This window comes from Malaya genurostris, chromosome 3, assembly GCF_030247185.1.
Source record: "Malaya genurostris strain Urasoe2022 chromosome 3, Malgen_1.1, whole genome shotgun sequence".
NCBI classification, from domain to species: domain Eukaryota; kingdom Metazoa; phylum Arthropoda; class Insecta; order Diptera; family Culicidae; genus Malaya; species Malaya genurostris.
Window position 1 is genome coordinate 65,829,361 of NC_080572.1, and position 14,728 is coordinate 65,844,088.

Here is a 14,728-nt window from a genome sequence, read left to right on the forward strand (position 1 = left end):
GTAAAATTAATTTCAACGCAATAAGCGTCTTATACCGCTGACAGACATGTGATTTCCCTACAATGATTTCTGTACAACGCTGTACGCGTACAAAGATGAGGTGACAGACATGATTTGCGCACAGAATGAATAGCGGCCCTTACACGAGTCATTAAAAATGTCATTACTAGAAAATAATATCATTTTAATGAACGTGTAATGGTGCAGTAATGACGAGATTTCTATCAAATTTGAAATACATCATTGCTTAGTCATCATTAAAAATGACAAAAGTAATGCTCGTGTAAGGGCCGCTAATGTACTGTGAAACGTAAAAACTCAAAATTTAGCTTAATTTCCCAGCTCCGATGATCGATAATATAGAAACCAAAAACTTTTGCGGTTTGAAGTGTATTACTAGCAACTAATTTATGACATATAATCAATGTCTCTCTTAGCTATTAAACTATTTGTGTGTGAGTGTTCATTTGATGACAGTATCACTCATATCAAATTTTATGGTTTTAAGGTACATTTTTGACACGTTTGTTCTGGGATACAGGATTTTTTCCTTCATTGTTTAAATGTAATTAGCATGAAGGAAAATTAGATGTTCATAATTTTGATGTTCTACCGTAACATTCACTGATAAAAAAAATATAACTATAAAATGGAGGAAATATGAAAGGCTTTTGAAACTAATTTTCGGAACACGAGAACTATTTTTTATGCAACGACCCAGATTTCTACCAAAAAGGTGATGAATCACCTAATTTTGTTTATAAATCTTGCCGACTTTTGCCAAATCTGCATAAATTTCAAGGTTTTAATTCCTTTTTCACCCGCATATTCACGATAAAAATAAGAGTGCATAAACTATTAACATTGAGTCTCAAAATAGTAAATAAATCTAAGATATTATAAGTATGTAACCATCAGAAACGGAATGGGACACACATATTTCAGAAAAATTGTATTAACGTAACAGTTTATTCATCACGAAATTTTCATAAAAAGGATTATGTTCATCATAAAGCTGAATTTAAAACCTTCTTGAATTTTAAATCATTCAGAAATAGATTTGACATACGTTTAATGCTTCACTTTACTTCATAAATCTTATGAAAAATGGTCTACTACACTGGAATATAATCTGATAATGGTTTTATTAGGATTTTGAGAAGTTTAAAGTTGTTATGCTATATTTATGAAGTAACACTGAAAACTATTACAAGTATTTCTTAAATTGAATATGTAATTTGGTACGTGTTCTGCTTCAATTTACTCACACTGAAAGACATGATTCGCTGTTCTCTCTGTTCATACCAAAAATAAGACTCTTTCTAAACAATTTAAAAGCAAGTTTACTTTCCATCCAACGGCATTCAACCCGATGATACAAGACGAAGTAATAAGAAGATTTAGAGTTTCCAGAAGTGAATATAGGGGAGCATTGTGATAGACGGAATTTCGATTGGTCATCAATAAACAAGATGATTACACAATTGGTATATTGATGTGTTGGATATTTATCGATTACCACATGTGCATTCAAAATATGAATCATTTTGTTTTTAAATCCATTCCAACAATAAAATTACTTGTTATTGTATAGAAATCAATTACTCAATAGTGCTGATTTTATGTACAAATATGAATATATTATTTTCCTTAATTGTATTTCAAAACTTCACCAAATTTATTTACATTTCTTGGTTTGACTGCTTTTTGAAAATATGTTACAACGTTATAAAATATATAAGTTTCATGCTGTTTGTTAGCATTTTACAGAGATTTTTTAAAAATAAAACGATGGTTGTTTATTATTTTATGCTCAGACGAAAGAGAATATTGTTTCATGAGTTCACCATCGCTCGCAAATGGCGCTGGTAGCAGTAGACAGTGATGTGATTTTGCACAGTATAACGATAAATGACCGTAATACCACTGACAGACTTGTGATTTCCGTACAATGATTTCTGTACAACGCTGTACGCGTACAACGATGATGTGACAGACATGTTTTGCGCACAGAAAGAATATACAGTGAAACGAAACAACTCAAAACTTTGCTTAATTTCCCAGCTCCGATGATCGATAATATAGAAACCAAAAATTTTTGTGGTTTGAAGATTATTACTAGCAACTAATTTATGACAGATATAATCTTGTCTCTTTGTCTTAGCTATTAAACTATTTGTGTTTGAGTGTTTATTGGATGACAGTATCATTCATATCAAATTTTATGATTTTAAGGTACATTTATGACACGTTTGTTCTGGGATACAGGATTTTTTCCTTCATTGTTTAAATGTTAGAGAAAATTAGATGTTCATAATTTTGATGTTCTACCGTAAAATTCACTGATAAAAAATAAAAACAAATATAAATATAGAATGGAGGAAATATGAAAGGCTTTTAGAACTAATTTTCGGAACACGAGCACTATTTTTTTGCAACGACGCTGATTTCTACCAAAATGGTGATGAATCACTAAATTTTGTTTGTAAATCTTACCGACTTTTGCTAAATCCGCATAAATTTCACGGTGTTCAGTCATAATTCCTTTTTTCACCCGCATATTCACGTTAAAAATAAGTGCGCATAAACTAATAAGATTGAGTCTCAAAATAGTAAATAAATTATATTATAAAGATATTATTAGTATGTAACCATCAGAAACGGCATGGCACACACATATTTCAGAAAAATCCGGTCAACGTAACAGTTTATTCATCACGAAATTTTCATAAAAAAGATTATGTTCATCATAAAACTGAATTTAAAACCTTCTTGAATTTTAAATCATTCCGAAATAGATTTGACATAGGTTTGATGCTATTATATAATAGCAAAGTGCATCAGAAATCTTATGAAAAACGGTCTACTACACTGGAATATAATCTGATAATGGTTTTATTAGGGTTTTGAGAAGTTTAAAATTGTTATGCTATATTTATGAAGTAACACTGAAAACTATTACAAGTATTTCTTAAATTGAATATGTAACTTGGTACGTGTTCTGCTTCAATTTACTCACACTGAAAGACATGATTCGCTGTTTTCTCTCAATCGAACGGCATTCAACCCGATGACACAAGACGAAGTAATAAGAAGATTTAGAGTTTCCAGAAGTGAATATAGGGGACCAATGTTATAAATGGAATTTCGATAGGTCATCAATAAACAGGTTTATTACACAATTGGTTTATTCATGTATTGGATATTTATCGTACAAAATGTGGATTCAAAAATGAATCATTATGTTTCTAAATCCATTTCAACAATAATCTTACTTGTTATTGAATAGAAAACAATTACTCAATAGTTCTGATTTTTTGTACAAATATGAATAAATTGTTTTCCTTATTTGTATTTCAAAACTTCACCAAATTAATGAATATTTCTTGGTTTGACTGCTTTTTGAAAATATGATACAAAGTATATAAGTTTTATGCTGCTTGTTAGCATTTTACCGAGATTTTTTTCAAAATATGACGATGGTTGTTTATTATTTGATGCTTAGAAGAAGGAAATATTGTTTCATGAGTTCACCATCGCTCGCCAATGGCGCTGATAGCAGTAAACAGTGATGTAATTTTGCGCAGTACAACGATGAATGACCGTACACTCAGAAAAATAGTATGGTAACTGTTACTATATAGAGGGCCAACTTGACCATGAGCGTATAGTGGTTTTCAGCCGACTATGAAATCAGATGATTTCAACAATAGTCAAGTTCATGTTAACTATGAATGGTATCGGCTCTAGAATAGTAATATTGAACAGTGTATTGTATGAATAACTAATACGATTGAGATGGTTAGCCTAACCATGACCGAATATTTTTTTTACATTGTAGTTTTTGCTATAACCAGAGTCATGGTATTTTTGACATTTCACTTCTAGTTATTTTGAAACTAAAAGCAGTGGTTGATTCAACAATGCTGAAGATCAGCAAAACATGAGCTAATGTTGAAAAGTTTTATGAATTTAAATTCTAAAATAAGAACAACAAAATAATTTCATTAAACTCTATTTTATTTTCGCATCAAATCAAATGATAATATACCTGGTGAAATATTGCTTAGCATTGCTTGATAGCATCAGTTGATCCAAGGCTCTGTCCGGTGGAGTTTTTCCTGAAGCAGGAATTGGCAGCAGGAAAGAAATTATTAGCCAAGTCCAGATGCAAACCTCGATGCCCACCTGCGATTTTCCGTCGGATTCGAGCGAATTGAATCCGGGAATCAAATGATAATCTTCCTTTTCATCAATCGCTTGATGTTGTTTCTACAGCGACCGATAATGAATAATAAACCGTATACGAGATGTTGATTTCACTGGAAAACATAACCGTTGCCGGAAAATTGTTGAAAAATTAAATTTCAACGACGGAAACTAGTAAGGCTACAAACTTTACCTACCTGTAAGACCTACCAAAGTACACAGTAACAATATAGAATATTTTGTTCAAATCCATCACTGATGTGTTACCCATGTTCGAAATTTTCTGCTAAATTGTAACTGTATGTGACAATAACAGTACACCCGTTCATTGACAATTTGTATAGTCAGCACAAATGTAATACATAGTAGGTTGAAAAACACTATACGATAATGTGCTTCCTACATAAATTCTGTTGATATGGACTACATGAATAGTGTTTTCAAACTTCATAATCGTCTTTTAAACCATGTATCTATTTATGGTAACATTATTATATTGTGAACATATTTACATGGTAGCGATAACTATTTAGCTCCTCATATATCAAGGCTCGAGAGCAATTTCACCTTACTAGAAATTGTGATTTTAACTATTTGTTCTTATATTTGAGATGACTACCATTGTCAGGATGACTATGCCAGAAAAGTCATTAATACAAATAGTTTAGTCAAGTCGTAGTCTTTGTTGTCTAGTAATTTATACAATCCAGATGGTGAATAGTCATATATCATGATTGTTGCTACTATTTAAGCATATAGTTGAAATGACGATGGAAAACAGGCTACGGTTACTATGGTATTTTGCTCAGTGTAGTACGGAAATCACCGTTGTATCATGATGCTCACGTGATACCAACGTGATTAAGGGTGACAGACATGTGATTTCATGGTGTACAGTGATTCCGAAATCACGTGTCTGTCATAAGCAAAAAGGAAAATGAAAAGTTTCAATGAGATGTCACTCGTGCAACTGAGCAATGACACAATCCCAGCAAAGTTACCTGTATTCATGAAAGCGAAAAATGTCTCAGTTGTTTCTACCAATTTTTCAGTTGCTTGAACTCAACACGCTTATAGCAATAATTTTTTTTCAGAGACGTAGTGAATGGGGGGGAAGCTAATCGTTTAGAATTTGAACAACGAAATGTTGTCTAACCGGCTGCTTATAGCTTTAGCACTAAACTCACATATGATGTAGAAATGCAACCATAGATCATAATTGTCAAGATGGAATTATCCTGCAAAATGTTCACCATGTTAATAAGAAAGTTTCACTCCACTATCCTATAAGCATTTATAATTCCATGTTCAAGTATATTGTTTGGTAAGCCGTAATGGTAGATGTACTTTCACTTACATGAAACGGCCACTACGTAACTGCCATAAATGACGTTCAATTGCCACTAAAAATTTTCTACATGAAACGTTTCTGGTAAAATGACCCTCTAAGAAAAAAATCGTTTGCCGATTTTGAAACAGACCATTGAACCGGGCCACATTTTTTGTTCAACAAAAAAGGCAGATAGAGATCAATTGTTGAACCATTTTCAATATGAAGAATTGGAGCCCCGTTGAACTAGTTTTACAGGAGAATTTAAAATTTTTCTAGCTACCTATTTTTGTAAATAAACATTACATACCTGTAGAAAACTTCTGCTTTACGTAACATAACAACACATTTTCATTCTATATGAAGAAAACACCCAATTTGCACACTTTATTGTAGGAAAGAAAACAACAACAAACGGTTCCAACAAACCGCACGAGTATTTCATTCAGTATGTGCAACAAGCGCTGCGGGTTCTCCGTGCATAAGCTATTTTCAGCATCACAAGCGTTTCCCCAAGTGTTTACCCAACAAAACACAAAATTTCACCACACCCCACCATCTCCCGTTTTCGCCGATGTGGTGGATTGAAAACAGTAGATGAATGAAATAGTGAAAATGAAACCTGCGAAAAAGTTTGCTTCATACCTAGAAAGTATACGCTAGTTACATTAGAAATAATAAATAGAATATGAAATGGCACTAATAAGATGGATTTTCTTCTCTGTAGCCCTTCCCGCTATTGATGATTTGATGAATTCGTTTAACATTGTTCGCTTTCTCGTTGATTTGCATTCATTTAATTTTACATTGTTCCCTTTCTCATTAACAAATGTCTAAAACAGTACGCTAGCCGTAGTCTTATCATTTTGCACGAATGCTCCATATTTTGCACAGGCTGCACATTGTCTCCTTTGCCTTCAGGATCGCTAATCATTTGAAAAAGCAAACAAACGTTATCAATGCACCCAAATTGTAATGCAACACCCTAGAGATTTCATGTAATGTCACTTTTTCATAAAGGTTTACCAATTTTTTCGGAAATCTCAATTGAGAAGTTTGGTCTGCGATGTTCTTCTTGTGTAAAATCAGTTTTTCAAACTATTCAGCGCAAGGTCGGTCCATGAAAGCCTCCTACTGCGTTGAAACCGGAAAAATATGTAACCGGTTTTTGTGCTGTAAATTTTTTAGTCGAAATCAGGAATATTAGGTTGGTGCAAGGTGTTTTGGGTGCACAAACTCCACTGTTTGCTCTACTGCAAATATTTTCACGGCCAGCTGAATTCTTTTTCCTCGAACCCGTCGTAAGGATTTGTTTTTTGTTTTGTTTCGAAAGCCTGATAGCAGCTCGACAGACAGCACATTTTGTGCCAGGAGAAGATTGTGATTGAAAAACCTTTATAAAACAATGCCCTATGATGGAGCTGGAGATTAGTAGTGATCGAAACGTTTAGGAAATCGGAGATGAAGCTGCAGTACGACTTGGAAGGCAATGTTATCGAACAGAGGAAATCCCTAATTAGCTGGGGATCGAAGGTTGCGTTATGTGGACTTTTGCTGGCAGTTTTGCTGGTTGGATCTGCCGTCGGTTCGATCATCTTTCAGCGGTACTATGATGGAACGGATGGCCTAAATCCTGGTTTGTTGGACGACGAAGAAGTTACGGCTAGTCGAAATATCCGAATTGAGGAGTTCGCATTCGCTGCTGGTGAAAAATTAACTACGGAGAAGATCTTATTGCAAGGAACGTTTGACGATGCTTCCACTAATCTATCGCCAGTTAGTTATTATGCGATTGAAAACGAACCAATCATTAGTTCAACCGTTGCAGAAGATATTATTGCTGACGTGCCGGATCAGAAGCCCTACTTCACCGAAATTTACACAGTGGCGGAACCCGAACAGAACTCGGTAGTGGAATCAGCTGTATTGAAGTTCGAAATAAACCAGGACGGACTGTCCGTTCACTATGGCGAAGATGAAGATCGAATGACAGAGATCAGTAAGGATTCACAGCTGGGTCAACTCGCGGGACACGTTTTACAGGAACTATTTTTAACCGAAGACAAAATGCACAGCTCTAACGAAGGCAATGCTAACTCAGTATCATTGAATTCACCTGAACAGATAAAATTGGACTCATCCGAGGAAAAACTTGCCAAATCTGTCGATTCCGTTGGAAGTTCGGAAACAGAAAATGAAAAGGAACACAGTGAGTATGACGAGATCGGTGAAACAGTGGATGAAGATGACTCCGAATCACCCGAAGACGATTCAATGGTAGTCGTAAAATATGAGGCGAACGAAAACGGAATCACATTTAAATACGGTCACAGTGACGATAGTCTGAAGGAGCTTAGCGGAGACTCCAGCTCGTTAGTGGAACTTTTATTGCAACAATTATTTTCGCTTGCCAGCGATATACAAGATACTGACCAAAGTGGTGATCTCAGTTCAAATGAAGCTGACAAAGAGGAGATCAGCTGGAGTTTGATTCCGGGCAGTTTCCTGTATCGGGATGGCCACTGGACTTTTCGGCCGGCAGCGAATGAAAACGGTGCCAAACAAGAGACTACTGATTTAAGCTTAGAAATCCATTATAATGCATAATGCAGATTCAAACAGTTGCTGTTCGAGATAAGAGCTCGGAAGAAGTAGATCTGATAGTATTGCTTTGTTTTATTTAAGCTTGATTATTATTGGGTAGGCAAGAAAGTCATGTCGGATGTTTTGCTCAAAATTGTAGTGTAATTTATTAACATACCAAATAAAAATCAATGATATATTCTCCGTTTTGTTCAATCCAACACTTGAAAAACTGATATCATCATGTTTTCTACTGATTGACAAATAAAAGTTGCTTGGAATTTTTTTTCATTAATTGAACATCTCCATCGTTCACATTGAGGACTACGGCATAGGGAGGAAATGAAAATGTAGAATGTTTCACCTAATTTAAGGCAGGATGACGACTCATCACTAGGGCTACCACATTTGATGCGTTCCTTGCCCGGCAGTAATTTAATTCGAAGAGAAAACATCCTGTAATTGAAGAGTGTTACTTTCTCAACATTTCTTGCTATCCGTGAATATCATAAAATCAAAAAAAAAATGATACTCGAGACGTTCTCGAGTACCATATTATTATTACTATTATTATTATTATTATCCAAGTGTGCATTTTTTTTTCGATAATATAGCTCAAAAACCTGTTTTAATCCACCTAGTGGCGTAATGATGCCTTTCTCATATTACTTATAACATCATAAATATTACTGAGGAATTCGCTAAACAACTGTTCATGGAATAGAAATAGGAGAGTTTGTTCGGACCTAATCTAACAAACTCTACAAATCCTGTTTACCCTGTAGTTTCGGAAACAGTATCCACAACAAATTGAGAAATTCCGCATGAAACTGTAAGATTTTTCCTTTGAACATATAAGTTAGTGAAAATCGATCTGGCAATTTTGAAGAAAAGCGAGTGAGATCGTTTTTGCAGTTCTCCGTAACAGTTTCTTCCTAGCGTGTACGAAATAGAACAAAGCACGCATCGTTCGTTTTGTGTTTTCTTCTTCTTTCGGTGATGTACATATTTTCAATATATATGGCGATTTGAAAACACTCATTGCCCTGTAACTGCGGAACCGGAAGACGGATCCGGATGAAATTTCACAGTAGCTTTAAAGATAATATGAGCTTCAATTTAAATCAAGATTAGTGAAAAACGGGTCGCAGAGGAATCGAAGTGAGTTCTATTTTTGGAGTTTTTCATCACCACTTTCGGTGCTTCCGGAACTGGAAAAAGGGGGGGGGGGGGTGGTGGAGGTACCAGTAGTGTCGAATTAAGTTTTTATGCCCACAAACTAACAAGCTCTGCAACCTAGAAAAATGTATCAGACAGTTTTATGGGATTTGTACCTGCTTTTGATCATCTTTCGTAAAAAAATACTAAGGAAATTTGTAATTTTCCACTTATCACGCTTTAGTTCCGGAACCAGAAGTCGGATCCGGATAAAACTTCCTTGAAATCTACACTCTATAGGTAGTTTCCGTAAGGAACGTGCAAAAAAAATAATTAAAGATGAGTTATATCTACGCAATGGTAAGTTATATTTACTCTACATTTGAGTCGGCTCAATTTCAGGTTGATTATTTATTTATTTATTTATATATTTTAATCAACAGACAAACTAAAGCCCTAATGATTATTTCTAAGAATATTCAAAAAATTTGTTTTTATTCTGCTACGAGGAAAATGGAAATCGAATCCCATAGACAGAGATGTCTATCTCCTCTGTGTGACGAAGAGCAAGCAAAATTTCTCCCCTCGCACTGACAACTTCAACGAGAGCTCTTCTCTTTCACATTTATACACCACTGTTGTATAAAATGTGCAAGCATCATGAGTGCGTTTGTTTATTTCCTTTAGCCTCTTCCACTGAATCGCACCAAAGTGCTAGAGCATTGACTAATAAATTCTCTGAGGTGGATGCAGATACTTTCACAGAGGTGTACACACCGGTGAGAACTCTGCTGTATGGTTTGCGTAGAAGAAGCGTGGACACGCAAAATCAGCAAAATAAAACAATTCATCGTAAAATTTTCGGTTTTCCTTGCAAATTTTTCATAACAAGGCCAGATCTACTCTCGATTAATTGAAGTTCACAGAAGTGTTCGCTCACCATCACGCGCCAGTGGTCACTTGGGTGTATTTAGACGAGAGCGCGTGTGAGCGATTCATGCGAAGAGAATGTGTTTCACTCGCGCCAGCTAGTTTAACCACAAGCACACACTCAAATGCTGTCTATTCGACACTGAGAAGAAGTGCGCTTTCCTCTTTGTGCGGTGCTTCGTTTTTTACATCCTCGGTGTGGACAAGAATCTAACTCCAGCGTGTATCACTCTGGTGAAATGCCATCTCTGCCCATAGATACGCAATTAAAGGTTCGCTGCAATCCAATAACGGCACCGTTGATTCCGTAGTTAGTACGACGTAGAGGCATTCTGAGGAGGTTGTTGTTGCGAAGAGCTCTAGAACGAACGTTGATGTTGATTTGACTTAGTAGTGCAGGGCAATCAATATTGTTCGTCAAAATATCTCGGCGTACTTGTAGAGTATCGAGCTTATTGAGCGAAACTGTATTTCGCTGTTGGTTGGTTTTGCTCTTTGTATTTGACAACAATGAGTGGAAGGAATGAAACAAAAGATTCAAAAGAACTACAAATTAAGTAAAAAGAAGTCCAATAATACGTAGCTTTTATTTTCCGTGTAGTAACATTCATTTTTCATTGCTTAGCGGGTAGATTTAGACGTTTTCAAACGTTGTGATAAGGTAACAATACTTAATATGAAGTCATCCAACGTTGAATAGAGGTGTAATTATGTGGAATAGTTATCATGTTTTGAGAAGAATCAATTTGTTTATATTCAGTAACTTGACGAACTGTAAAAACTGAGACGAAAATGTTTCCTAAATTGGAAAGTGAATGTATTTTTAAAGGAAAAAAAACGATCACTGAAGCATTGAAAAACATTTTTGAAAGGGAAAGTGTGACAAAAACTCAAATAAACATTTTAAAACATTTTACAGTTTGGTTCATGTACGTTGAAAGATATAATTTATGTTTTAGGTTATGAGATGGAAATTTGAGCTCAGATGAAATAGCGAGCCGTTATCCTACTTGAAGAACTGTAATAAAAAACAGTTCTTTTCAAAGAATCGTTCAGAACTTGATAGTTTTAGCGAAAGAACTAGTTCTCCAGAAATTTTGAATGCTAATTTTGAACTTTAATGAAAATGCAATAACTTTTGTGCAGGTATTCAAAGTAGCAATTGTTCACTTTTGTGTGCTCTTTCAGAGGTCGCTAATATATACAATTTCTACTGCATACTTGAATTACGGCCGCTTCGGAACATATATTATAACAAAATGTTTTTAATACACATTTTTTATAGAATTCAATCACTTTTATTTCTTTTGAAAAGATTCGAAAACTAACGTTCTTACAAATGAGATGACGAAGGAAGCCGTTACCCTATTTATTTGTTTTGTTTTTTTACTCACTTAAGCAATTCCGTGCATCATTTTTTGCAGAAGAAATAAGAAACAAAACTTTATAGAACAAGAAATCCGCAGGCTTATTGTTTTATGTTTACAGACTTTTACATCCCTTTCTGAAGATATTTGTCTGGCAACGGAGGCAAGTTCGAGTCCTGTTTCTGAACGGGTTTTTTTTTGCAATACCATCTCATCATCTAGTGATTCGTCGGTCGTTCTGCGGGCCGGTAGAATATCTGTAAGTCCGGAAACCCGGCAGCTTCTTCTAGATCCGACGCTACCGGGCGAGGCCTACCCTATTGGCAAAACAATTTAAGTGTGCAAGTTTTTTTAAAATATTTGTTATCACACGGGTTTGCTGTACTCATATTTAACCGATCGCGACATGTCAGTGAAAATAGGAGATTGCACTACGTCTCCATTTACGGTCAGCTCCGGAGTTCCTCAAGGCAGTCATCTTGGACCGTTCATATTCCTACTCTACCTAAACGATTTAAACATTTTGCTAAAATACATGAAGTTATCGTATGCTGATGATTGCAAACTCTTTCACCTTATCAAAACCGTCAAAAAAGCCAGATTCTTGCAGTCACAACTGGAAATTTTTACAAATTGGTGTAGAGTAAACTGCCGTTAATGCTTTAAAATGTTCTGTTATTTCATTCACTCGCAAACATTCTATGATTAAATTCGACTACACGATCTTACAAACTGTTCTTAGACGAGAATCGTGTATTAAAGACTTGGGAGTTATCTTGGATTCGAAAATGAATTACAAACAGCACATTGAATATACCATCAATAATGCCTCGAAACTGTTAGGGTTCGTCTTCCGTGTGACGAAAGACTTCAAAAACATATATTGCCTCAAAGCATTATATTGTGCTTTGGTCCGTTCTACACTAGAATATGCAGCTGTGGTTTGGTCACCCTACTTTCAAAACGACATTTAACGCATAGAAAATATTCAACATTAATTTATTCGTTTTGCGCTTCGCCAACTACCATGGAGAGACCCCCTAAATCTTCCGAGTTACCAAGATCGCTGCAAGCTCATAGATCTTGATCTACTGTCCGTTCGCGAAAATGTGTTCAAGGCAGTTTTCATTGCTTTTCATTGCTTCTCCAGTCACGAATTGATTGCTCGGAGCTGTTACGTTTGCTAGATTTTGATATTCGTCGTCGTTGTCTTCGAACTCATCCTTTCCTACGCATTCCTGCCCCCAGAACCAACTATGGCCACAACGAGTCATTTGTCAGTATGTGCCGAGTGTTCAATAGCTGTTCAAGTCAGTTCGACTTTCATCTAACTCGTGATACTATCAGGAAATTGTTTAGTCGAACACTATCTATTTAGAAGTTTATCGTTAGTTCTAAGTACTTAGCTATGTAGTTATAATAGTTAATAATAGGTAATATGTTATAATAGTTAATAATATGAAATGTATCATTTGGATATTCTGTAATCTGTTGGTACAAAAGATGAGGAGGTTTTATGCCTACTGGAGATATAGTGTTAGATTGATAATAACTTATCTCCAGTCGGCTTTTCCCTGCTCCAGAAATAAAATAAAATAAAATAAAATAAAATAAAATAAAATAAAATAAAATAAAATAAAATAAAATAAAATAAAATAAAATAAAATAAAATAAAATAAAATAAAATAAAATAAAATAAAATAAAATAAAATAAAATAAAATAAAATAAAATAAAATAAAATAAAATAAAATAAAATAAAATAAAATAAAATAAAATAAAATAAAATAAAATAAAATAAAATAAAATAAAATAAAATAAAATAAAATAAAATATAATAAAATAAAATAAAATAAAATAAAATAAAATAAAATAAAATAAAATAAAATAAAATAAAATAAAATAAAATAAAATAAAATAAAATAAAATAAAATAAAATAAAAATAAATAAATAAAAATTTCTCCACGTTAAGAGATGCTTCAAAATGACAAAACAACAAAATAAGCATGAGAATAATTTTCTTTCAGAAACAAAAAAACCTTCTATGGTTTAGTAGAAGCGTCATATGGAGCAAATGCTACTGACGTAATAAAATTGTGAAACTACATTAGCTGTACAAGGTCAGTCCAGACCGGAATCACCTCTTTCCACCGAATAAGTGAATGGGCTGTGTAACGCAACTTTATTTCACAACTCAAATTTTATACGTATCCCACAATGAAACATCCTGTTCAAAACCCTATTACATGCAAAATTGAATCGTGAACCGACTATGCGAAAAAAAAATCCCATAAATGGCTCGTCCTGTGTCCGTGAGAAACACCCATTTTTTTGCCCGCAAGATCATACTCTCTTTCACCCTCAGCAGCTGCCTGCCGTTCCGACCAAGCATCGTAAAGCAAGCGGCGAACACACAAAGAAAAGGACACTTGCAATGGGTCCGAGAAAGCCCGGGTGTTGCCATGACGATATGCTGCTTTTCTCTATTTTTCCTCCTTTCGCTCGGTGACGGTTTTCGTCCTGTTTCTATGTACATACTGCCTGATTGCTTGTAGGCACATACTGTACTCTTCTCATGTGAGAGGGTCTTTCGATGTGCTCTTTTCTATGTACACCACTGTTTCCTTACATCAGGCAGCAACAGAAACAACAACAGCAGCAGCAAAAGGCAATGTGATGGCATGCGCTTTTCTCGGTTGCTATGGCTCCACCCACTTTAAATGTTTCATCTGTCAACTGCCTGGTGAAATATGGGCTGATGAGAATTTCCCTCTTTCAATACGGATGGGTTTCGGGTTTATGTAGTATGTGATGGTTTAGTTCCGTTTAGTATCGTATATCAGGCAGTATTACACATAAAAAAATGCAGCCGCAAGAAAGTATTTTCGTAATGCCAAGTACAAAGTACGAGCCATAGGAATTCGAGCTGTTTGGGAACAATGAAAAATCACAACACCTTAAATTATTGAAATCGTTTTTTGTTTATCACAAATCGGAATGGTGTAGCAAATGTTCACTTTTTTGTAGCTTTTGTACGATTAAGATGATATATGTGTACTTCATTTCAAATGATAGATCCTACAGTTCCATAAAATGCTTTTCGATGTCGTACGAATCCGACTCGGAATTATTGGGTTATGAGTGAAAAAAAG

At 34.8% G+C, this 14,728-nt stretch overlaps 1 protein-coding gene and 1 long non-coding RNA gene across 2 annotated transcripts; one reads left to right on the forward strand and one right to left on the reverse strand.

The window, feature by feature from the left end:
• Window positions 1-4,002: 4,002 nt before the first annotated feature.
• LOC131437643 (uncharacterized) lies at window positions 4,003-4,425 on the reverse strand. Its single transcript, XR_009230800.1, has 2 exons — window positions 4,189-4,425; window positions 4,003-4,121 (listed from the first exon to the last, which is right to left on the reverse strand). It is a non-coding gene; the product is annotated as an uncharacterized LOC131437643 (long non-coding RNA).
• A 2,521-nt stretch (window positions 4,426-6,946) lies between these two features.
• Window positions 6,947-8,321, forward strand: LOC131437641 (uncharacterized). The gene has a single exon (XM_058607117.1). It carries the CDS (start codon window positions 7,001-7,003, stop codon window positions 8,144-8,146), a length of 1,146 nt encoding a protein of 381 aa, XP_058463100.1. The 5' UTR covers window positions 6,947-7,000; the 3' UTR covers window positions 8,147-8,321.
• Window positions 8,322-14,728: the final 6,407 nt, after the last annotated feature.